Genomic DNA, 26,935 nt, shown 5'->3' on the forward strand with positions numbered 1-26,935 from the left:
TATTGAGTAGTTCCGTAGATATAACATATTTATAAAAGTGGGCGGAAAAGTGGGCGTGGCCAATTTTTCTTTGCATAAAAACCTAAACTGGACTATGACTAACATTTCCACAAAAAATTATCCAAATCGCTCTAGCCGTTTTCAACTGATTCAATTACCAACAAACGACAATTGAGTTTTATATATAAAGATAAAATTTGGCTTACATCATTTTGCATCAGCACGTTTTAGCATTTATGTTCGCGAATGTGTCAAACTGAACCAAAGTCTCAATTAATGAGCATTTCCTGGCAGGCTTTGTAAATAAAGAAGAGTTTTTCTCTGAAAGCCTTTCAAAAAAATTTTCTAAGAATGACACAATGAGAGCCAATATTGATTAATCAGTTCATTTTGAATCAAAAGTCTTATAGACAAATCTTTGTTTGAATCACTGACAGTTTTTCAACAAATCTTCTTATGAATCCCACTGCACACAGAATTACTAGCAATAATATTCATTTGCAATTATTACAAAAAAAACGTCCCCATGTATCCAGTCTGCCTTATGTCCTTGCCAAAATTTGCTTTGATTTTTTATTATTAAACTTCCTGTTACAATTTCTTCTTCTCCACGTCATCATTGTCACAGAAAAAAAAACACCCACAAAAGACCTGTTAAGTGTTTATGTTTTATGAGTTAAGCTAAACAATTTAGTTAAATATAGCGTAAATTTGTTTTCAGCTTTTCATAGAACACTTTGGAGCAGCAGCAACTACACCCCGGGATGCGATAGCTCACTCCGTAACACTTGTTTTTTGCAGCTACTAAGGTTACAACCTATGTTAAGTATGAAGAAATTTACTCCTGCATCCTTCAGTAGCTACAAATATTTCTTCCGTCCTTCATAAAGTAAGTGAGCGTTTTGGGAGTCATGTATTCCTTTTTTTCTACGATGTAAGTAAGTGCCATTGTATGCTGATTTTTTTAAAGGTCCTTGCTGCTATTACCACTTCACCGCCATAGTTAAAATGACAAGACACTGTTTGTATAATGTGAGCTCACTGAATGCACAAACATTAAGACACGGAGGAGGGGGGAAAATGTTTGCTAAGCGCAAAAATTTAATCAACTCTCAAAATCGAGATTGATAAGAGTATGGCTAGGATGTTATGGTTGTGGGTGGATGATATTGGGTAACGTTTAATTTTAAGAGAAACATTTTCAATTTTTTTTTTTTTTTTTTTTAATAAAGTAAAACAATGAAAATAATAAAAAATTAAAATAAATAAAAATTAAAAACTATAAGAAATTATACATTTTCTTAATAAAAATTACAATAACGCTATTAACGAAAAAATATTTTTTTTATAAAAAATCAGAAATTATTTTTTATAAAACTTATAATTTTTAATAAACATGTTTTAATATTTTTATTACAAAATATTTATATATTTATGTATTTTTTTAAATAAAAAATATTTATTTTAATATTTTTTCCACAAAAAAAAAACAAAATATTTATTTTTTATACAAAATAAATTTTACAAAAAAGTATAAATAGTTTGTAACAAAAAATTAAAACAATTATTTAAAAAATGCATAACTTTTCTACAAAAATATTTTTATATTAAAAAAATGTTTCTTTATAAAAATTAAATTGTATTAAAATTGAAATAATTTTGAAGGGGTTTTAAATTGATAAAATTGTAAAATTTATTTTGTTTAAATGTACGAAATTTTCCCAATGACGTCACCATAACCGTTTGTTTTATTTGCAAAATTCTCACAGCTTAATAAGCAAAAAAAATATTTTTATTAAAAAATTTTAATTGTTTTAAACGAAATAGTTTATAATTTTTTATTAAAGATATAATAAAAATGTTTATATTTTATAAATAAATTTAAAAAAAAAAATAATATTAATTTATAAAAAATGACACATTTTTAATGGAAATATTATTTTTCTAAAGAAATTATATTTAATAAAATTAAATTAAAATTTTTGAAAAAAAAATTATTTCTATTAACAAAAATAACTTTTTATTAATGTTTTTGTAACAAAAAATTATTTTAATAAAAAGTAATTTTTATAAAAAAAAAATTAACAAAAATTTTTTTATAAATACTAAAAAAAAAATTGCAGAATTTTTATAAAAAATTATAAGTCTCTTATAATTTTTTTATATTGGACAAAAATATTTAAAAAAAAATATGTCTATATTCAAAAATAAAATTATAATTGGTTTATAAAAAATAGTTTCTTGTTTTATTATAAAAAATATAAACTAAAAATTGATTTTTTTGTTTTTATATATATTTTAAAAATTATTTGTATAAACATATTTTTTTTAAATTTAAATATTTAATTTTTAAACTTACAATATTTTTGAGTGGTTTTAAATTGATGAAATGGTCAAATTTATTTTATTCAAATATACGTAATAGACGTAAATATTTTTGTCCAATACAAACAAATTATAAGAGATTTATGATTTGCATAAAAATGCTGCAATTTTTTAAGTATTTATAAAAAAATTTTTGTTAAATTAATTGTTCTTATAAAAATTACTTTTTTTTTTATTAAAATAAATAAATTAACAAAAATTTTTTTATAAGTACTTTAAAAAATTCCAGCATTTTTATACAAATTCATAATTCTCTTATAATTTTTTTATATTGGACAAAAATATTTAAAAAAATATTTCCTTATTTTCTTATTTTATTATAAAAAATATAAACTAAAAATTTATTTTTTTTTATTTTTATATATATGTATTTTAAAAAATATTTTTATTTATTTTTTTTTTTATTTTTCAAAATAGTCAGGCTTAATCCCATAGTCGTTGTTTTAATATTTTATTAAAACAACTTTAATTTATTAGTGGGAAAAAATTGGCGATGTTTACCAAGGGGTAAGGCAGGGAATACTATAGTTTCAGATCTCGCCACAGATCTTCATCAGTTCCCTTATTTCTTGTTTTTCAACAAGAAACTTTTTGTGGCGAGATCTGAAACTATAGTATTCCCTGCCTTACCCCTTGATAAACATCGCCAATTTTTTCCCACTAATAAATTAAAGTTGTTTTAATAAAATATTAAAACAACGACTATGGGATTAAGCCTGACTATTTTGAAAAACAAAATAGAAGTCATCATCCCAAACAAAAAACGCCAACCCTCCTAATTTTTTTTTTAAATAAAAATATTTATTTTTTATTAAAAAAAATAAATTATCAAAAACTTAAAAATATTTTTATTTATAATTGTTTTATAAAAAATAGTTCTTAACTTTTTATAAAAAACTAACCAAAAATTGTATTTTATATTAACATTAGGCAATTTTCCTTGAGGCAATTGTCAGTTTGATGGAGAGGGGGGTGACGCATATGGAAACCTTTTGCCTCTCAACACCCGCAAAGAAAATTGCTAATGTAAATATGGGCTAATACCATATATAATATTAAAAGTATATTCTGTTTATAAAAAGTTAGAAACTATATTATATAAAAATTATAAAATTTTAATAAAAATGCTTTTTTTTTAATAAATATTTTTAGTATTTTTTATAGTATTTTAGTATTTAAAAAAATAATTTATTTTTATTAAAAAAAATTATTTTTTTTAATTTTAAGTTTTATTATATTTTTAATTTATATTAAAAAAGCAATTTTTATAAAAAATAAATATAACAACAAATTTTTCTAAATATTTTTTAACAAAACAAAAAAAAATATGTTGAAAATATATTTTACAAAAAATATATAAATATTTCGTAATGAAAAACTAAAATGTTTGAATTAAAAATTTATAATTGGTTTATAAAAATAGTTTCTAATTTTCATAAAAAATATGAACTAACAATTTTAATTATTATTACATTTATTTTAAAATATGTTTTTATTTTATATAAATTTTTTATAAAAAATAAATTATTTTTTAACAACAAAAAATACAAATAAATTATTTTATAAAACAAAAATTAAATTAAAGATAAATTATTTTTATATAAAAACTATTTATTTTTATAAAAAATACAAAAAAAAACATATAAATATTTCATAATAAAAAATTAGATATATTTTTATTAAAAATTTATGATTTTTTGTAAAAAATTAGAAACTATTTTTTGTACAAAAATTTAAATTTTTAATCAAAATGTTTCTAATTTTTTTATTTTAAAATATTAATATATTTTTTAGTATTTTTTTATAAAAAATAAAACATTTTTTTTATAAAAATATTTAAAACTGATTTATTTTTAATTTAATTTTTTGGAGATAAATAATTTATTTGTATTATTTTTTATTAACAAATAATTTAACTTTTATAAAAAATTATTTTAACAAAAAATATTTAAATGTTTAAAAAATGAAAAAATATAAAAATTTATATAAAAAACAATAAATAATTTATTTTTTATAAAAATACATTTTACAGAAAGTGTATAAATAATTTGTAATAGGAAATACTTTTTTTTAATTCTCAATTGTTTTATGAAAAATAATTTGTATTTTTTATTAAAGAATTATAAATTTGTAATAAAAAAATTATATATTTTTTTCTAAAATGTATTTTGCATAAAAACAAATATTTAATAATTTAACATAAAAATATTTTTTTATTAAATTATTTAAATTAAATTAAATTATTTATTTTTATTAAATAAGAACATTTTACAAAAATATGTAAATATTTTTATTACAAATTTATAATTGTTATATATATTTTACCAACAAATTTATTGCTAATAAGAAATTGAAACATTTTTAATGGACAAATTATTTAATATAAAAATATTATAAAAAATTAAATTTGTTATAAAAATGATTTACTTTCCCCTTTATAAAAACAATTTCTTAAAAAACTAAACCCAATTTTTTAGTAAATTATAATCTTTAATAAAAATATTTTAAGTTTTTAAAATGATAAAAAATAAATTTAAAATTTATAATATATTTATAAAAAATATTTTTTAAATTTTATAAAATTTTATAATCCTTTAAAATATATTAAAAAATTCTTTTATAAATTGTTATTAAGTAAAATTTCTTAATTTTAGTTTTCTAAAATGTAGCTCGCCCATTTTTTTTCATTTTTAATAAATCTCTGCCAACATAATTTTCACACAACCGCTTCCCCTTCTTTTTCTCCCCGCCATAACCCTAATGTGTTTGTGTGTTTTGAACTTTATAACTCCTTTTGGGAGCTATTTATGCTTCTTGTTTACAAATTACAATGAAGAGTAGTACACAAAAAGGATGCGCTCGCTGTCCTTACCGAAAAACACAACAAATCGCTGTTACTAGACAGCTGAAAGGACAGACAGGCAAAACAGACAGTTGGATAGATAAATGTGCCAACAACAACTCACTCTCTCTGTCTCTAGTTCTGTGTGTGTGAGAATTACATTTGAGAATGGTAATTTTTATGATTGCAATGGCAAAACATCAACAGCGTGATGATATGCTAAACAAGTGCTAAAGATTTGTTGTTAGCTACAATCCACATATAATGAATGGTATGACAATAATGCAAAGTGGAGGCGGGGGAGTGAATGTAATAAGTACACATGGAGAAGTTTGGGTAAAAAATAATTTGAAATTTTTAAAAATTAAAAGAAGGAAAAATATTACCTTGCAGAAGTTGCCTAAAATGGACTACATTTTCGAAGTATTTCAGTCATATGAAAATTTTCGTACTGCGTTCGATTAACAGTTCTAACTTGGTTATAAAAAGAAGGCTCCATGGCATGGCGCCACTAAAATAATGGACCTGAATTTTTTAATATGACAGTTTCCTTGAAGTTTTTCTTGTCCCTTCTTCAGGTATTCAAAGAAACAGAATGTCTTCTGTATTATTTTTTTCTCAGTGTACCCAAACACTTAAATATTGTTTGATATGTATGTAAGTTCACATGAATGTGGTTTATTAATTACATTTTCAATGTTAGTGATTTTTTGGGTAATGTTTTGTTATCCACTTTTTTTGTATCCCTCTTCTTAAGGGCAGGAGCACGAGAAGAACAACAATAAGGAAAATTTACATATTTGATTAAAATTTTGCGGTATGAATATTGGCAACAGTTAGTAATAACAATAAATTGTTTATTAAAAAAATCGACAAAAGAAAACTAAAGGAAGCAAAAAAGCTCTAACATTACTTTTTGGTGGAATGGAATTGGGAAGATGATCTCTCTAGCAAGGAACTATTACTCGAAAGCTGAAATTTCAAGTCTATTTTTTTAAGGTCACATGTCTAAAATGAAGACTTTTTCAACAAATTTAATAAAGTTTTGAAAACTATTATTTTTTCGGATTAATTTTCTACTAACTTTTGTTAGTTACACCCCTTTCGCATACAAGGATGTGGACAAATTCTTTTGCATTTAATTTAGTTGTTGTAACATTTATTAAATACTAATCTCACCCATATGTTCACGCCCACAAATGAAAGTTTGTGATTTCGGAGAAATTGTCATGATGACCTTTGCAAAAACATAAACTAAATAAAGGGTGTGGTAAAAGGGGAAGAACAGGAATTAAGAAAAGCTAGCAATTATGTCGTTATACCAATACAGTTTTAGACCTGGAAACATAACAGGCCAAATGCTATACAAGGCAAAACTCCTACTTGTCGTTTAGTCCATATCTACATTCGGCAATTTTCCTTGCGGCAATTGTCGGTTTGTCGGTGAGTGAGGGTGTTGAGAGGCAAAGGGTTCCATATACCTCACCTCTCTCTCCATCAAACTGACAATTACCTCAAAGAAAATTGCCTAATATAAATATGGGCTTATGTGGCCACCTTCGGCAGCTCTATAACATCAAAGGTGTTCCAAGCTATGTTTGAGTTTGGTATAACTGCGAACACGAACCTGACATCCACCCTTGAAAGAATGCCACCAAATTTGGTGGACAAATCTAGTGCGATATCATACAGAACAAACAAACTTGTTTTGACAATATAGAGACCACTGTTTGATGTCAAACATAATTTGGTTTGATGCAAACACAAACGTAGACCTGATATTTACTCCTATAAAAGACACATGACATATTCGTCATGTGATATAACCTGGTTGAACACCAGAGGATCCAGTGTGATATCAAACCCAATTTGGTTTGATTGCAAGTGGTAAAAGGGGAAGAATTGGAATTCAGATCGTATTGTATGAGCGGCTGTAACCTATGTTAACCCAATAATGACCTCGTTTACACGCTAGGCCAAATTCTAGAGAAGACACAAGAAGCCATGTCTGAGTTAATATGACTGTACTTGAACCATAACAGCCAATTTTAAATTAATTAGTCATGACTCTGCCAAAATGGGAGGATTTACCTAGTGTAATATCATATACAACTGGTTTGATATCAAACAAACTTGGTTTGACACTAGAGAGATCAGTTTGCTGTCAAAGTGTGGGTGGGTTAATTTTGTGTGGTATCATACAAAACAAGTTTGACATCAAACAACCGTGGTTTGACCTTACAGACACTAGTTTGATATCAAACTTAAATTGGTTTGATGTAAACGCAAACAGTTTGATAGCAGTCAACTTTGGTGTTTTACAGTACGACTTAATGATGAATGATTCCCGAGCTGCTAAGTAGGGTGCCACCACATTTTTGACACCATTGTAAACAATTTTAAGCTATACTTTGAAACTTCTTTGTTTAACGAAATTAGGTGTTTTAACCTTAAAGACAGATCCATCAACGATCCGATTTTCACGCTAGGCCAAATTCTAGAGAAGGCACAAGACAGCTCAATAAGGTGAACGGTGTTCGAAGCCACGTCTAAGTTAATATGAATGTAAACTTGAGTCATAACACCCACCAGAAATAAATTAGACCAGACTCTGCCAAAGTGGTTGGATTTACCTAATGTAATACCATACAAAACTGGTTTGATATCAAACAAACTTGGTTTGACACTAGAGAGACCAGTTTGCTGTCAAAGTGTGGGTGGGTTAATTTTGTATGATATCATACAAAACTACTTTGATGTCAAATAATCATGGTTTGACCTAAGAGGCATTAGTTTGATATCAAACTTAATTTGGTTTGATGCAATCGCAAGCAGTTTGATTGCACTCAACTTTGGTATTTTAGGAATTAGGAATTACTTATGAATGGTTCCCGAACTGCTAAGTAGGATGCCACTATATTTTCGGCACTAGTGGACTCAAATTTTAGCTATACTGTGGAACTTCTTTGATTTGTTTGAGGAAATTAGGAGTTTTAATCTCGAAGACTTTACAAACTTGCTTTGACACCGGAGAAACTAGTTCCATGTCATAATATATTTGATTTGAAGCAGTCGTAAGCAGTTTGATTGCACTAAAATTTACTAATTTTGTATTAGGAACTAGTGAGGAACGACCCCGAGCTTCTAAGTAGGGTGCCACTACTTTTTGGAGCACTAGTGGACCCAAGATTATGCTACACTTTGGAACTTCTTTGATTTCTTTGGTAAAATTAGGGGTTTTAATCTGGAAGACTATACAAATTTGACAAAATCCACTAGTTTGATATCAAACTGAAACAGTTGATGGCACTCCACTTTGATACTTTGCATTAGAAATTAATGATGAACGGTCTCGATTTGTTATGTAGGGCGCCACAACATTTTTAGCACTCGTGGGCCCAATTTGAAGCTATACTTTGTAACATCTTTGATTTGTTGGACGAAATTAAGGATTTTAACCTTGAAGGCCATACAACTTTGGTTTGACACTAAAGAAACTAGTTCGATGTCAAACTGAATTTGGTTTGATGCAACAAAAAACAGTTTGATGGCACTCCACTTTGATACTTTGCCTTAGAAATTAGTGATGAACGGCCTCGATCTGTTAAGTAGGGCGCCACAACATTTCTAGCATTCGTGGGCCCAATTTGAAGCTATACTTTGTAACATCTTTGATTTGTTGGACGAAATTAGGGATTTTAACCTTGAAGGCCATACAACTTTTGTTTGACACTAAAGAAACTAGTTCGATGTCAAACTGAATTTGGTTTGATGCAATCAAAAGCTGTTTGATGGCACTCCACTTTGATACTTTGCATTAGAAATTAATGATGAACGGTCTCAATCTGTTAAGTAGAGTGGGGGCCAACTTGAAGCTATACTTTGTAACATCTTTGATTTATTGGACGAAATTTGGGATTTTAACCATGAAGGCCATATATCTTTGGTTTGCCACTAAGGAAACTAGTTCGATGTCAAATTGAATTTAGTTTGATGCAATCAAAAGCAGTTTGATGGCACTACACTTTGGCATTTTGCATTAAAAATTAGTGATTAATGGCTCCCTAGTTATAGGAAGGTTGCCATCACAATTTTGGTACACGTGGACACTCTATTTAAAGTTTAACTGTCGAAAACTTTTGATTTTTTGAAGAAAACTATTGTTTTTAACTAGAAAGCCTATTTCCATTCCTACATTGAAGCCAAATGCAACCTGGCGGACTTTAAAAAAGTTCAAAACTTATCATCCCTCCTGAACTTCACCCTTTTTTCGCCAAATCTCTCCCCCAAAAAAACACATTCAATTTTGCTGCTCTACATGCTGTGCTGTTGCTCTACATTTTAAGAGGAGTGACTCGTTTAGTTTTTGCGTGTACTATCACACAAAAATTAATTTAAATCTCAAAGAACTTTAGATAATTTATATATTCAAACATAAATACAATAGAATTTTTTTTGGCAATATTTATATACATATTTCGGCAACCAATACATGTGCACATATCCAGTTCAGGGTCATTATAATATTTTAATTAATTTGAATACGATTGATTTCTCATTAGACATGAAAGGCGAATTACGGCCTGGTTTTTGTCTGGATTTTTTTTTCTTTCATTTAAAATTTTCTTTTTCTATGTGAAATTTAAATATTTTTGAGATGCTTTTAAAAAGTCAAAAAAACTATTAATTGTGAAACTTTTCAAGAGGTTTGTCTGCAAGAAAAGAATTTTTTTTAAAGCGACATGAATATGGGTCAATATGGAAACAAGGGACATGTGAGTGGAAGATAGTGACGATAAGTGTATAAAGAGATTAGTAATTTTTTTTTAAAGAAATTTAAAATTTATAGTTTACAACATAACTAGTTTGATATAGAACTAGGTTTGTTTTACTACAACATAACTAGTTTGATATCGAATTAGTTTTGTTTGTTAACAAAGAAAAACTTGTTTGAAATCACACCGATCAGGGTGAAAAAAGTTTGCTATCACACAAATCTTGTTTGGTATCATCCCAAAACTAGTTTGACGTAACCGAAATAGTTTGACGTCCACCAACCTAGTTTGATAACTCTTCTTATGCTTTCTTTATGTAAACAAAATTAGGTTGATATGGAACCAGTTTTGTTAGTTAGCTAAGGAAATCTTTTTTAAATCAAGCATTTCAGTTTAAAAAGAGTTTGGTATCATACAAACCTTGTTTGACACTCCATAAGCTAGTTTGATAACATCTCAAAAACTAGTTTGATGGAACTGAACTAGTTTGACGCCAGATAAACTAGTTCGATAACACTTCTGATGCTATTTTGGTGCAAACAAAACTAGTTTGATAATAGTAGCATAGTTTTAGACCACCCAAAAAGGTTTGTTAAGATCAGACAAACCTTTTTTACAGAAGAACAACTACTTTAAAAACAATTTTCTAAATATGTTAAGGCAAATCCAACACTTTCGTTGCTGGATAAACTAGTTTCTTATCACCTTGTCAAGCTGATTGGATGGATTTTAAATATGCTGATATGAAATGGTCAATCAGATCATGTTTTCAAAACTGTTAAAGAGGCTGGGATAGCTAGCTATCCTTGAAAAAATCACTTAATATAACATAGGGCTTCTTTGGCTTGCAACCTTGTGTAAAAATAACTCAAAAACAATAATTTGCAACATGATAATAATTAGCAAACTTGTTTGATACTAGTTTGACCCAACTTCTGATGTTGGATGTAAAGTTAATTACTTAAGATATTAGTTCAATTGTCGATAGGCCAGTTTGATACCACAATCTGATGTTTGAAGGAACTTAAAGTACTTTGGTTCTTTCTAACCTTGTTCGAAACAACTTTTGGAAGTTTGATACAACCTTAAATATTTCAGATACGTCGGAATAGTAAGGCCTCTAAGCAAACATAGTTTCATTTTTCATATCATCTCTAATTTTTATTCAAAGAGGTATAAGCAAAAGTAACAGGACTTACCTTTTTCGGGACAATCTCTTTCATCGGTACCATCAGCACATTCAGTAAAGCCATTGCATAGATACTCCTTGGGTAGACAACGTTCATCGCATTTGAATTCATTTTCACGGCAGACTATATTTTCGTAAAGTAATGTGAAGACAAAAACAGACAGAGGAAGAGCGAGAAAAAGTACAAAAATTAATTAAAATCTTCGAAAAATAATTTTATTTTTAACACAAAAATGGGATAACAAATTGTTAGAAGTGAAGAAGTTTTTTTTTTCAATTGTTGTTGTCAAGAGGTTAGTAACAGGTGATATTAACACAAACATGTGATTTTTGTTAGATTTGAGTTGGATAAAAACCAACGTCTTTGTTTTTTTGTGGATTATTTTACAGGTGCTTTCATTGTACAAGGTGCTGTAGATAAAAAATATTTGTACAATTTCATAGGTCATAGATCTCTTTTAGATGCCTTAACGTGGTTTTTAATGAATATTCTGGAAATTCGCAGTAAGTAATCGGTTACTCATGTTGGAAACCACCGTTAAACGTATTACGGAGCATGAAAATTGAATTTCCATATAAATACAAATTTCATATAATTTTAAATATTTATTTAAGTCACTTTGTAACTCCTATAAGGGGGAAAAGTAACTGAAATAATCGGTTACCCGTATATAAAATAACTATTAGACCAGTCTTTAAGAATTTAAATTTATAGCAAAACTGCTTTTGGTATATTGTGGCTATATTTAGAGTTTAGCAGCCAATTGCAAGTGTTTTGCCAAAAAGTAACCGGGTACCAGCTAATAAGTAGACTTCAAAATCTTTTTTTGCCGTAGCAATTTTACATAAGCCCCAGTTTTTAAGTAATTTAATTCACTTTGTAACTCATATATGGTAACAAAAGTAACCGGTTACTCGTGCATAGAACAACTATTAGACCGGTTTTTAAGAATTTGAAGTTATTGCTAAACTGTTTCTGGTATATGGTGGCCATATTTAAATTTTAGCAGCCAATAGCAAGTGTTTTGCCAAAAAGTAACCGGGTAACCGCTAATAAGTAGTCTTCAAAATCTATTTTTTGCCATAATAAATTTTCATAAGCCCTAGTTTTTTATATTTAAATAAATGTGACGTTTTGAAATTTACTAACAATGCAGTTTGCCTTAAGTAACCGGTTACTCACTACTAAAATCGCTTCTGAAGTAAACTACTGTATTAAAAAGTTAAAAGTCGTTTAAAAATTTTACATATTGCGAGGTATTATTGAGTTTCATAATATTTTTCCAACATATTCTCATAAAGTAATCGGTTACTTTTGAAAATGAACACTTTATAAGGTTTGTCTTATCTCTATCTTAGTTTAAAATCCAATGGTAATGGGTAAGACTATATTTCAAGCAATAAATTGTCGGATAATGAAGAGTATGTAAACGGGTACCCGCCGTAAAAAAACCCTAAAACCTAATTTTTAACATTGTCAGTACAACCTAAGCGATGTTTTGAAGAGTTTTAACTAATTTGGAGCCTAATGCAATTTAAGCTGAGCAAGTCCTCTAAAGTAACCGGTTACTTGATACTACAAATTAGAATTTCCAGACATTTAAATGTGTAATTACTTTACAGTTGAAGATATTTAAAAGAATTTCGCTTTTTATAAATGAAGTCAAGGGTATTACAATAAAATTAGTGTTGAGTAATCGGTTAACCGTCAAGGTTTTCAGTTAAATAGCGCAGTCCAGCCCTGCAAATTGAATGCCACAGTATAAAATTCTATTTTAGCAATGATTTTTTGCTTTAGGTAATAAAATGGAAGAGAATTTAAAGAAAGTAACCGGGTAACCATACACAAAATTTTTAAATATCTTGAAAAACTTTTAACTAATTTAAAATTAAGAAATTTATAATTACTAAATTCACCTGAAGGAACCGGTTACTTATAACTATAACATTTGATTTCATTGTGTTATTTCTTTTAGCTGCTTTTTATTGAATATTTTGTTCGTAACCGGTTACTTAAAACAATAAAAATAAGATCTCGAGGCACTTAAATGTGAAACTAATTTGCAATTGAAAAAATTTAAAGAAATCTCGCATTTTATAAATGAAATCAAAGGTATTGCAATAAAATTGGTGTTGAGTAATCGGTTAACCGTAAAGATAACCAGTTTAAAATCGTATTCTGACCACTCAAATTTATTACCACTGTATACAATTCTATTTTTAGCAATGATTTTTTGCTTTAGGTAATAAAATGGATGAATATTTCAAGAAAGTAACCGGGTAACCATTAATAAAATTCTTAAACATGTTGGCTTTTAACATTAAAAGTTGCACATGGTCCATATCTTTTAACTAATTTTAACTTTTAGCAATTTATAATTACAAATTCACATAAAGTAACCGGTTACTTATAACTATGAGCTTTGATATCGTCGCATTATTTATTTTAACTGTTTTCAATTGAATATTTTATTCGTAACCCGTTACTTAAATCTACATAATTAAATATTGAGACACTTTAATGTGTAATTACTTTACAGTTGAAGATATTTAAAGTGAAATCGAAGGTATTACAACAACATTGGTGTTGAGTAATCGGTTAACCGTAAAGGTAACCAGTTTAATAGCGCAGTCTAGCACTGCAAATTTAATGCCACTATATAAAGTTCTATTTTTAGCATTGATTTTTTCCTTATCTAATAAAGTGGTAGAGAATTAAAAGAAAGTAACCGGGTAACCATTAATAAAATTCTTAAATATCTTGACTTTTAATATTATTAGTAGCACATGGCCCACAGCTGGAAATCTTTCAACTAATTTTAACTTTTAGAAATTAATAATTACAAAGTCATTTAAAGTAACCGATTACTTCTAACTATAAAGTTTGATTTCGTCGCGTTTTTTCTTACAACTGTTTTTTATTGAATGTATTTAAATGAAATTTCGGGGCGATTTTTGTTGATTTCAAAGGTATTACGAGGAAATGTGTGTTAAGCAATCGGGTACCCGTTTATGCAACCCGTTTAAAAGCTATGCCGTGCTTTTGAAATTTAAAATTTTATTTTTTTAATTTAAATTAAGTAATTTCGCATTGAGTTTTATCTTTATGTAATGGATTTTAAGGCAATTGAGAAAAAGTAACCGGTTAACCAAAAGTAAAATATATACAAAACTTATATTTTAATATTAAAAGTGTCACTTGGCCTACGTTTAAATAAATAAACATGAAATTGGCCCTGCAAAATTCATAATGAAGAAATTAACTTAAAGTAACCAGATACCCACTAGCATATAATCGGATTTCTTGGCATTATTACTTATAGCTGTTTTATAGATGAAGATTTTGCATTTTGGGTTTTATAATTGATTTCAATTCTGATGAAAATATTTTTGAGTAACCGATTACTCAATAGTCTAGATTTAGGAATATTAAAAAAATTCTTCTTGATCTGATTATTGCACTCGTTTTTTTACTTCTAAACCTGTAAAAGAAAAGGACACAACACAAATGAAATGGACACAAACAGTAGGAGGAGAACAGGAAAGGGACATTAAGGTGGTGGAGGAATAAGACAAACACATAGATGGGTTTTCTTTTCTTGTGGAACACAGTGTAGTGAATGATGAAACGCCCTTCACACAACAGAAACACAGACACAGAAACAAAACATGAGAGAAAGAGAAATTTTCACAATACCCTTGTTGTATAGATATTCGTCATCATCATCATCACTGCCACAATTCAATTCATCTTCACCATCGGGACAATCTTCATAACGATCACACACTTGTTCGTCGCAAATTACAACATTACTTTCGCGACAAGTGAAGGTAGTATCACCACGACAACTAGCGGGTGGTGTAAATACAGGACTAGTGTCAGTAACGGGTGCATAATCTCCGGATGATTCAAAGATGTTGTTATCGGTATCAACAGCGCCACCTTGGTGATGGTCTTCTTCACCACCATAGGCATTGCCACCCGCATTTACAGGTTCTTCAACATGACGATCACCATCAACGGGACGATCATAATCAATTGGTCCATAGTTGCCATCTCTACCTTCTTCTTCATCGGTTGGTTTGGGCTGAGCATCTGGGCTACCCCAAGTATCATCGGTATTGGTGTCTAAATTAAGTTTAAATTCGACCATTAGGAGGAGTATAATTTTTTGGGAATTTTTTCTTAACTAAATTCAGGCAGGTTTTAGTTTAAAAAAGCCAAGCTTGGGAAAGCTTTAACATCAGTTTATCAAGGGGACAGAGACACAGTACACAGAAAAGTAGGCTAGATGGGGGCCTTAGACTCGGTAGATTGTAGACAACATAAACAACGCAAATTTTACGAAACACAGAGAATTTATTTCTATTTTAAATACCAATGGGTGAAAATTTTTAATGAAAAACTGGAAATGAAAGAAAGTTCGAAGCCATACCAGCCAAGGCCATAGGACTTAGAGCAGCATTGAAATGGTAGTGATTTTGAAACTAACTTGGCTAATGTAATGCCGGAATGTTTTGAAGAGAATGAGAGAGAAATTTGAAAATGGTTGTGAAAATGGAAAAATAAAGGCAAGGCATTCATTTGGAGAAATACTTGTTTTTTTTTCAGAATGAAATTACATAAAAAATCTAATGATTTAAGGAAAACATGAAAAAGCTGAAAATTTCTGCGGATGCATATATGATTTTTGACATAAAATAATATTAATATTATTAAAAAATGAAATGAAGTTGAAATGATTTAAAAAATCTTCAAATGAGGTTTTTAAAATGAGCCATGAACGATTTTAGTAATGCCTTTAGAATAATATTTGTTAAATAACCCACAACTAGATTTAAAAATTAATCAAATTTCAAATTCCAAGACTTAAAATTAGTATTCCTTATAACAAACTGCATAGGGTATTACAATACTTCAATATCACAAAACCAAAAGCCAGGTTAATAGGAAATATGTTTTCGATATTTCCCCAGTAGCGTTTAATATGTAACTTTGTAAGGATATCACAGAGAAAAAGGCCCGTTTTTAAAGTTTGTTTAATTTTTTAGACACCTAAAAGTATGCACTTCACATATTTAGATTTCAATTTAATATTGGGGTCTACAGATAGTAAGCCATCGAGTCACTGTCATTAAAAAACAAAAACAATTGAAATTCCTAATTAATTTCCATATTAGCCGGAATTTATTTACTTAAAATATTTTTGGCGCCTCAAACTATGCATCACACAAAATGTCATTCTTTCTTTGCTTAGTCGATAAAAGAAAACTATCATTAAATTTTAAAAATGAACATATCACTTTACATTCTTAGGTGGAATTTATTTACTTAAAATATTTTTTGGCGCCTAAAACTATGCATCACACACAATGCCATTCTTTCTTTGTTTAGTCGATAAAAGAAAACTATCATTCAATTTTAAAAATGTACATATCGCTTTACATTCGCAGGTGGAAAATATAAAACTCGAACTACTCAAGGCCCTCTCCAGTGTACATATAGGGGGTTAGTTATTTAAAAGCCAGCAAATATAGATGTCGCTAGAGTAGGAAATGTTCTGAGTTGCCACTAGAGAATAAGCGACACCTATATGACAACAATACAGAGCAGATGTACACCGTAGAAGGATTCTAATAGAACAGAATACGACGATAAGTGGTTTCTGTGGAATAGAGGACCACCGAAGGCGGCTTCTACAGAATAAAAGAACGCTATAGGAGGTATCTATAAATTCGCAGGCCAGCGTAACGGGACATCTATAAAAAGGAAGACAATCGTAGGAGTGTTCAAATTTCTATTAAGCAATTTACCATGTCAGTTTGAGGTAGAGAGATTTGAAGCTTATGGGAACGTTTTACCTCTCATGGACAAACTGATAATTTCCCCAAGAAAAATTGCCTATTCTTAATCGGGAATATGTACACTAGAATACAATCGTAGGATTCTCATATACAGTAGATGTTCACCGTATAGGGTTTCTATAGACTAAAAGGCCACAGTAGGTGGTTTCAGTCAAAAAGGCCTCAGTAGTGGGTTTCTATGAATAGAAGGGCTCTTCATTAGCATTGAAGGCAAAACGTTCATTGAATGTTTTTAGGGGAGACCCTCACCAATGAAATATAAAATTGTAATTAGTAGAGACCCTGACCACTACAGGTTTGGAGGGTTCTATTATTAAAATGTAATCACATCTAGATGGGGCTACAGTATCACATTGATCTGAAATTCATAAATCTGTCAACAGTAGTCTATCGCAAGGGGGCATCTACAGAATTCGAGACTAGCGTAAAGGGGCTTCTTTCACTGTATTAGGGGTCCAATGGACAAAAAGTTTACCACCGCTCTCTATGGAATAGAAGTGATTCGTATGTGCTTTCAACAGAATGATGTTGCTTCTATAAGATAGAAGGCCATGGTAGATGCCTTCTATGGAATATAATACCATCTTCGATTTTTTAATAGAAGACCACTCTTTAGGTCGCTCCTGTAGTATACAAGACCATTATAGAAGGCTTTTATGGAGTAAAAGAATCCCATAGAAGGTTCCTATTGAACATAAAGGACTCCAGCTGTGAATTTCTATTGAATATAAGACCCTTGCATATGTTTTTTTTTTTTTGGAATATACGAATGCTTACGGTGGATCCCGTAGTATGGAAGTCCATCGTATGGCGGCTTCTATTGAATAAAAGATCAAAGAGAAAAGAGGGGGTTTCTATGAAAAAAATATCACCGTATGGGTTTTCTATAGAATATAACATCACCGCAGGGCTCTTCTGTAGCGTTGAAAGCAAAACGCTCATTGAATGTATTTAGTAGAGACCCTCACCACTGAAATATAAATATGTAATTAGTAGAGACCCTCACCACTGCAGGTTCAGAGGTTCATATTATTAAAATATAATCGCATATAGATGTCGCTACAGTATCACATTGGACTGCAATGCATTAATATGTCAACGGTAGTCCATCGCAAGGGGACATCTATAGAATTGAAGATCAGCGTAAAGTCGCATTTTTCACCGTATTAGGGCTCCAACTGAATAGAAGTCCTCCTAAGGTGGCTGCTATAGAGTAGAAGAACTCCATTAGGGCCTTTTGCATAACGAAAGTGCTTCTATAGGATAGTCCATTATCCATTGTGATGACCTCCGTTGGAGTATAAGAACACCATAGATGGTTTTTGTTGGACTAGAAGACCACCATAGTTGATCCTTTAGTATAGACAACCAACGTATTCGGCTTCTATGGAATATAAGATCTCCGCAAGAGCTTCCTGTGGAATAGAGGCCTCTTCTATGGAATATAAGATCATCGTATGTGGCTTCGTTGGAATAAAACACAGCTGTATGGGCTTTCTATGGAATAGAAGACCTCCGCAGGAGGCTGCTAGGGACCCCAGCAGTGAACTTCTATTGAATATAAGATCATCCAAGATGCTGATTTGGAATATTAAACAATTTACGATGCAGTTTTGGGGTATTCTATAGAAACGATGACGAACCTAAGGGGGTCTTTTGGGACAGAAAACTGCAGTAGCGACCTTCTAGGTAGTAAAAGACCTCCGTAGGAGCCTCCAAAAAATATGTGACCACCGAAGGTGGTGTTTTGTAATATAAGACCACTCAAGATGGCACCTATAGTATATAAATCCATCGTAGGGGCTCTTCTATGGAATAAAGGAGCACCGTTGGCGGTTTCTATGGAACCGAAGAACGGCTTAAGGAATTTTTTTTTTTTTGGAATAGAAGGCTACGGTATTGATCTTCTATTGAAAAGAACAACGCCGTATAAACCTTTAATGATATAGAAGATCTTTGTAGAAACCTCCTATGGATTACAGCGCCCCGTGTGAACATCGTTTGGAATAAGAGACCGCCGTCAGAGGCTATAGAATACTATCGTATGTGGGGTTGATAAAATTAAAGACCACCGTAGGTGGCACCCACAGAGCAGTAGAACACCGTGAGAGCTTGTGTAAAATAGGAGACCTTCGTAGGCGCCTTCTATAATATAAAAGACCACCGTATGTGCCTTCTATAACATAAAAGACCAACGTAGGTGCCTTCTACAATATAGATGACCTCCGAAGGACATTTTTGTAAATTAGAGGATCACTGTAGAAGATCATCGTAGGTGGCTTCTATAAAATAGGACACCACTGTAGGTGGTTTCTAAGGAATAGAAGACCGCAGTAGGTGACTTCTATGGAATAGAAAACCGCAGTAGGTGACTTCTATGAAATAGAAGATCGCAGTAGGTGACTTCTATAGAACAGAATACCACCGTAGGTGGTATAGGAGAACACCATAGACGGCTTCTATGCGATAGAAGGCCACCGTAAGAAAGCGATGGTGGCTTATATGGAGTAGAAGACCACCATAGGAGGATTCTATAGAATATTAGCCCGCAGTAGGTGGATTCTATAGAATAGGGGACCACCAAGATGGCTTCTATGGTATAGAGCAACACCATGGTCCCTTCTATGGAATAATAGTCTTAAGTAGAACCCCGTGGGAGCCTCCTATGGAACAGTAGACCACCGTAGCAGGCTTTTGTGGAATAGAAGAGCAACGTAGGGAATCTTCTATGAAAAATAGACCACCGTATGTGGGTAAGATGGTTTCTACGGAATAGAAGATCTTCGTTTGACCGCCTATGGGATTGGAGACCACCATAGGTTGCTTCTGTGGAATTTAAGACCACCACGAGAGAATCCTATAGAATAGCAGCCCGCCGCAGAGAGCTTCTGAAAACAAAGACGACCATTTTAGGGGTATTTTTTTAAGAAGAAGACCATCGTAGGAGACTTCTATAAAAAAGAGAACCGCATCGAAGAAGATTTGGCTCTCAATATAGTGCAGCATCTTACCACTGCATTACTATGGATGTATGTGATTTGACATAAAGATGGCGTTCAGGGTTTCTGTAGAACATAAGACAGCCGTAAGAGGATTGAGTGAAATAGAGGACACGCGGACTATGTGTGGCTTCTGTAGAAATGAAAACCGCCGAAAGGGGTTTCTATAAAACAGCAGACCACCGTAAATCAACAAGGAAAACGTTCTTTAGTGAAATTAGCTCTCAGTTTAGTGAAGGAACAAACCACTGAATAAATATGGATATATTCAGTTGTTCGGATTTCACATACAGAGGGCGCTATGACGGCTCAATAATTAATTTTTGTTAGAGAAATACTTCTATGGAATAATAGTCATAGGTAGGATTCCGTGGAGCCTCCTATGGAACAGTAGACCACCGTAGGAGGCTTTTGTGGAGTAGAAGAGCAACGTAGGGGGGGGCTTCTATAAAAAATAGACAACCGTATGTAGGTTCTGTAAAATAGGAGACCACCAAAGGTGGCTTCTACGGAATAGAAGACCTTCGTTTGACCGCCTATGGGATTGGAGATTATCATAGTTGGCTTCTGTGGAATTGAAGACCACCATGAAAGGCTCCTATAGAATAGCAGCCCGCCGTAGAGGCCTTCTGTAAATAAAGAAGACCTCTTTAGGGGTATTTTTTAAGAAGAAGACCGCCGTAGGGGCTTCCATAAAAAGAGAACCGCGTCGAAGAAGATTTAGCTCTCAATATAGTGAACGTCTTACCACTGCATAACTATGGATGTTTGTGATTTGACATAAATATGGCGTACATGGTTTCTGTGGAACAAAAGACAACCGTAAGAGGATTGCGTGAAATAGAAGACACGAACACTTACAGCCTGTTTCTGTATGTCAAAAAAATAATGTGTGCGAAAGAAACACGTCCAAACTTTTGTGTGTTTTTCAAATTTGTTTTGAAGCAAAAGCAAAGGTAAAATTATTTCGAAAACTAAAGTTCGGGCGTGTTTCATTCGCACACATTCTTCTTTCGACATACATAAACTGGCTGTTAATGTAGCTTCTGTAGAAAAGAAAACCGCCGTATGGGGCTTCTATAAAATAGAACACCATCGTATATCAACAAAGAAGATGTCCTCTAGTGGAGGAAAAATAGCTCTCAATTTAGTGAAGGACCAAACCACTGCATAACTATGGATATATGTATGCAGTTGTTCCGATTTCACATACAGATGTCGTTATAATGGCTCAATAATTAATATTTGTTAGAGAGCCACTCTGTGTACGAAATACTTATTTTATTTGTCAATTGATGCAGAGAACCAATGAAGACTTTGCCAAAAATCTCAACAAAAAATTGGAAAATTTCATATCCTTTTGAAAAAGTTACAAAATTAAGCCGCTACCTTGAAACTTATAAACTAAGGTTTAGTAAAACTTAAAAACTAAAGAAGCTTTTGAATTTTTTCTTTCGAAAAATGCATGTTTGAGTGTGTATTATTTTGTATATGAGATTATGCATGTGTATGTATGTATGTATGTAAGTATGCGTGTGGTATGCATGTGTGGGTGTACCTTTATTGGTATTTGGCCATGAATCCCAGGTATTATCTTCTTCATGATCACCAGTATTTTCATCAACTTCTTCTTCTTCACGTTCCAAAATAGGTTTGCACATTTCTGCTTCTTCATCGGTTTCATCCGAACAATCAACATAATTGTCACAACGTTTATAGCATGGAATAAGTTCACCATTGCCGCATTGGAAATCACCATCAGGATTTGCATCACAGTCATAGGTCATAACATTAACACGTGGCTCTTCATGTGTTCCTTCATCGGTATTGCCGCCACCATGAGCATAGGGATCATTGGGGTCGTAGGTATTGTCGGTATTGCCATGGGCATAAGGATCATTGGGATCATATTCATTATTGTTTTCAGTATTGCCATGGGCATAGGGATCATTGGGATCGTATTCATTATTGTTTTCAGTATTGCCGTGGGCATAGGGATCAATTTTATCGCTGTTGTCAGTATTTCCAGGGGCATAAGGATCGTTCCGATCATATTCATTGGTATGGTCATAACCATTGTTGTTGTCATAACCATTGTTGTTGTCATAACCATTATTGCTGTCATAGCCATTGTTGTTGTCATAATTATTGTTGTCATAACCATTGTTGTTGTCATAACCATTATTGTTGTCATAATTATTGTTGTCATAACCATTATTGTTATCATAACCATTGTTGTTATCATAACCATTATTGTTATCATAACCATTTGTGTGGGTATTTTCATTGCCATGATCCTGGTTTTCGCCATCATAATTAGTTTCTTGATCATGTCCCTGATCATAATAGCCATTGTTGTTATCCTGGCCATCATAAGCACCAGCACCTTCACCATGGACTTGGTCATGAGTATCAACATCATGCCCAGATTCGGTGACATCTACGAAGTCATGATTTTGCAAATCTAATGGAATTTTTGTTTTATTGTTTGGGTAATGGTTCAAGCACAGCATAGGGCGGGCGGGGTTTGAGAGAGAAAGTGTATTTAGAGAAATGTAGGTGGTTTGTGTATTTTGGGTTTTTATGGATGGATAACAAAATAATTATAATACAAAAATGTTTAATGATGTCATATTTTTTGAAAGAACATTTTTAAATTACAAAACCTAAACCCAACTAATCCCAAACTAATTTGTTTTCTAAACGAAAATTTAATAGTACTTTCCAAAGAGACTGGACTCACAGAATTTCTTGTAAATTGCCATCTTCAAAGGATTTTACTATCCTTTCTTTGAGGCAAGTCCTACCAAACAAACAAAAGTTTTCAAATTTCTAAGAGAAGACATTTCAAAGAAACTGTTTTCTGGATCTTCGAAGAAGAAATTTTCTTTTCATTGGACCAAAGAACAAAACTTTCCCCCAAACTTACCTCTAACACGTCTGAAATAGAATTGATCATCAGCCTCCATGCCCAATTCACCCAATTTGTGGTAAGACGACAGGTGGCTATGCAATCTTTGGCCAAAGTTCACAAATTTCTCAGGCAAATCCATTTGAACAATGCAGTACAACTTGTAGAAGTCATCGGTACGTCTGCCAAAGAAAACAAAAATATTCAAATTGATCTTCTCACAGGGAAAACCTAGTTTCAAACTTACCTGACACTCATTAAGGCCACATGCAATTCATATTCTTCATAACTGTATTCACCATCAAACCATTCAACAAAGGCGGCTTCGATTTGTTGCTGTAGAGTACTGAACTCTTCGCTGGTTTTAACTTCATAGGCATCTTCCCAGGGTAGATTGACAATAATAAAGGATTCCCCTGAAAAAATACAAAGAAGAATAAATAAATAAATACTTTTTAAAAACTTGAAAAAAGTTTACAAGGTCAACGTAGGACATAACTTATTTTCCAGGTCGCTGAAATTGTAGTCATTTTCTTTAGCAATCCTAGAGCTGGATCTGCATTAATTTCGGATTTCGTTTACTTAAAAGTAGGACCTTTACAATCCTATTCAGGGATTTCGGCTAAAAAATTCTCTGTAACTGTATCTGGGCTTTAAGAAGAAGGGGACGATTTTGGTTCCGCAGCAAGAAAATACTTCTGACCCAACAAAGCCAAACCTTCAAAGAACTTTATAGAGAGAATGCTTCGAATACGCCCTCTGCTGCAGGAAAATACGAAACCGTATTTAGTAAAGACCCTAACCACTGACTACTTTGGACTTCATATCGTGTGTATGTCATCACATGTAGATGGCGCTTCAGAAATACAATAACTAAAGTCTACTTAAAGATTGATACGGCTTTTCTTAAGATTCAACCTTGCAGAGGCCTTCTATTCTTTAGAAGTCCCTTATGGAGGGTTTCTATTCTATGGAAGTCCTTTGCGGAGGCCTTCTATTCTATAGAAGTCCCCTATAGAGGCCTATTATTCTATGGAAGTTCCTTGCAGAGGCTTTCTATTCTATAGAAGTCCCCTACGGAGGCCTCCTATTATATGAAGTCCCTTCCGGAAGCCTTTTATTCTATAGAAGTCCCCTAAGAGGGCCTTCTATTCGCTAAGAGTCCCCTACGGAGGCATTCTATTCTTTTGAAGTCCCCTACGGAGGCCTTCTATTCTTTAGAATTCAACTACGGAGGCCTTCTATTCTATAAAAAATCCCTTCTAATCTATAGAAGTCCGCTACGGATGCCGCTACGGAGGCCTTCTTTTCTATAAAAGTCCCCTACGGAGGCCTTCTATTCTATAGAAGTCCCTAACGGTGGCCTTCTTTTCTATAAAAGTCCCCTACGGTAGCTTTCTATTCTATAGAAGTCCCTTGTGGAGGCCTTCTATTCTATAGAAGTCCCCTATAGAGGCCTATTATTCTATGGAAGTTCCTTGCAGAGGCTTTCTATTCTATAGAAGTCCCCTACGGAGGCCTCCTATTAGATAGAAGTCCCTTCCGGAAGCCTTCTATTCTATAGAAGTCCCCTAAGAGGGCCTTCTATTCTATAAGAGTCCCCTACTGAGGCATTCTATTCTTTTGAAGTCCCCTACGGAGGCCTTCTATTCTTTAGAATTCAACTACGGAGGTCTTCTATTCTATAGAAGTCTCCTACGGAGACCTCCTATTCTATAGAAGTCTCCTACGGAGGCCTTCTGTTCTATAGAAGTCCCCTACGGAGGCCTTCCATTCTATAGAAGTCCCCTACGGAGGCCTTCTATTCTATAGAAGTCCCCTACGGAGGCCTTCTGTTCTATAGAAGTCCCCTACGGGGTCCTACTATTCTATAGAAGTCCCCTACGGAGGCTTAATATTCTATGGAAGTTCCCTACCGAGGCCTTATAATCTATAGAAGCCTCCTACGGAGGCCTTATATTCTACAAAAGTCCCCTACGGAGGCTTTCTATTCTATACAAGTCCCCTACGGAGGCCTTCTATTCTACAGAAGTCCCCTACGGAGGCCTTCTATTCTACAGAAGTCCCCTACGGAGGCCTTCTATTCTACAAAAGTCCCCTACGGAGGCCTTCTATTCTACAAAAGTCACTACGGAGGCCTTCTATTCTACAGAAGTCCCCTACGGAGGCCTTCTATTCTATAGAAGTGCCCTAGGTAGGCCTTCTATTCTATAGAAGTGCCCTAGGTAGGCCTTTTATTCTATAGAATTGCCTTATGTAGGCCTTCTATTCTACAGAAGTCCCCTACGGAGGGCTTCTATTCTATAGAAGTCCCCTACCGAGGCCTATTATTCTATAGAAGCCCCTACCAAGGTCTTCTATTGTATAGAAGTTCCCTACGGAGGCCTTCTATGCTATAGAAGTCCCCTACGGAGGCCTTCTATGCTATAGAAGTCCCCTACGGAGGCTTTCTATTCTATAGAAGTCCCCTACGGAGGCCTTCTATGCTATAGAAGTCCCCTACGGAGGCCTTTTTTTCTATAGAAGTCCCCTACGGAGGCCTTCTATTCTATAGAAGTCAACTACGGAGCCTTCTATGCTATAAAAGTCTCCTAACGGAGGCATTCTATTCTTTTGAAGTCAACTACGGACGTCTTCTATTCTATAGAAGTCAACTACGGACGTGTTCTATTCTATAGAAGTCCCCTGCCGAGGCCTTCTATTCTACAGAAGTCCCCTACGGAGGCTTTCTATTCTATAGAAGTCCTCTACGGAGGCCTTCTATTCTATAGATGTCCCTTACGGAGGCCTTCTATTTTATAGAAGACCCCTACGGAGGCCTTTTATTATATAGAAGTCCCCTACAGAGGGCTTCTATTCTTTAGAATTCCGCTACGGAAGTCTTCTATTCTATGGAAGTCCTTTAGGTAGGCTTCCTATTTTATAGAAGTTCCTTACGAAGGTTTTCTACTCTATAAAAGCCCCCGGAGGTTTTCTGTTCTACAGAAGTCCCGTTAGGGAGACCTTCTTGTCCATATATGTCCCCTACGGAGGCCTTCTAATCTATAGAAGTCCCCTACGGAGGCCTTCTAATCTATAGAAGTCCCATACGGAGACCTACTATTCTATAGAAGTCCCCTACGGAGGTCTTCTGTTCTATAGAAGTCCTCTACGGAGGCCTTCTATTCTACAGAAGTCCTATACGGAGGCCTTCTATTCTACAGAAGTTCCCTATGGAGGCATTCTCTTCTAAAGAAGTCGACTACGGTGGGCTTATATTCTAGAGAAGTCTCCTACGGAGGCCTTCCATTCTATAGAATTATCCTATGGAGGGCTTCTGTTCTAAAGAAGTTCCCTATGTGGGTCTGACATTATACGGAAGAAACTTATACGGAAGCAATTTATTCTATAAAGACCACTACGGAGGAGACTTCTTTAGAACTCTCTTATGGACGGCTTCTGCTTTTAAGAAGTCATCTAGAAGGCCACTACGGATGCCTTTGGTTCCAAAGCGGGTTCTATGAAGAGCTTCTGCCCTAAAGAAGTCCCCCATTCTATAGAAGCCCCCTACGGAGGCATCGTATTCTATAGAAGTCCCCTACGTAGGCCTACTACTCTAAAGAAGTGCACTCCGTAGGCCTGCTGTTCTATAAAAGACCACTACCACTCCTATTACATTGAAGTCCTCTACAAAGGCTTGATATTCAAAAGAAGTCCCCTACCGATACCTTTTATACTATATAAATCCCTAGTGGAGGCCTTCGTTTCTATAGAAACCTTATATGGAGGGTTTCTGTTCTGTAGAAGATTCCTGCTGTGGGCTTCTTTTCTAAAGAAGTCAATTAGGGAGGCCTTTCATTCTATAAAAAAAACCTACGAAGCCTGCCATTCTAAAGGAGTCCCTTTAATTCTATGGAAGTCCCTTTCGAAGAGCATATTTTCTATAGCTATCAGAAAGGAATCCTTCTATTCGACAGATGAAGCTTGCGG

The 26,935-nt window shown here is 32.8% G+C and overlaps 1 protein-coding gene across 31 annotated transcripts in view; it reads right to left on the minus strand.

The window, feature by feature from the left end:
- The window catches only part of trol (terribly reduced optic lobes), a 387,741-nt gene that overhangs the window by 232,373 nt on the left and 128,433 nt on the right, over positions 1-26,935 (minus strand). For 14 of the 31 annotated variants that reach the window (XM_073973639.1, XM_073973635.1, XM_073973634.1 and 11 more), the window contains exons 4-7: positions 23,214-23,382; positions 22,985-23,148; positions 14,889-15,320; positions 11,202-11,315 (exon numbers count right to left, since the gene is read on the minus strand). In XM_073973639.1, the coding sequence (XP_073829740.1) occupies positions 11,202-11,315; positions 14,889-15,320; positions 22,985-23,148; positions 23,214-23,382 (879 nt within the window). Of the gene's footprint in view, positions 1-11,201; positions 11,316-14,888; positions 15,321-21,613; positions 22,520-22,984; positions 23,149-23,213; positions 23,383-26,935 lie in introns of all 31 variants that reach the window. The other 17 variants (XM_073973616.1, XM_073973622.1, XM_073973619.1 and 14 more) reach the window with 2 other exon arrangements.

The sequence above is a fragment of the Musca autumnalis genome, unplaced genomic scaffold (genome assembly GCF_047663935.1).
Source record: "Musca autumnalis isolate F117 unplaced genomic scaffold, ASM4766393v1 scaffold_3, whole genome shotgun sequence".
Taxonomy (NCBI): domain Eukaryota; kingdom Metazoa; phylum Arthropoda; class Insecta; order Diptera; family Muscidae; genus Musca; species Musca autumnalis.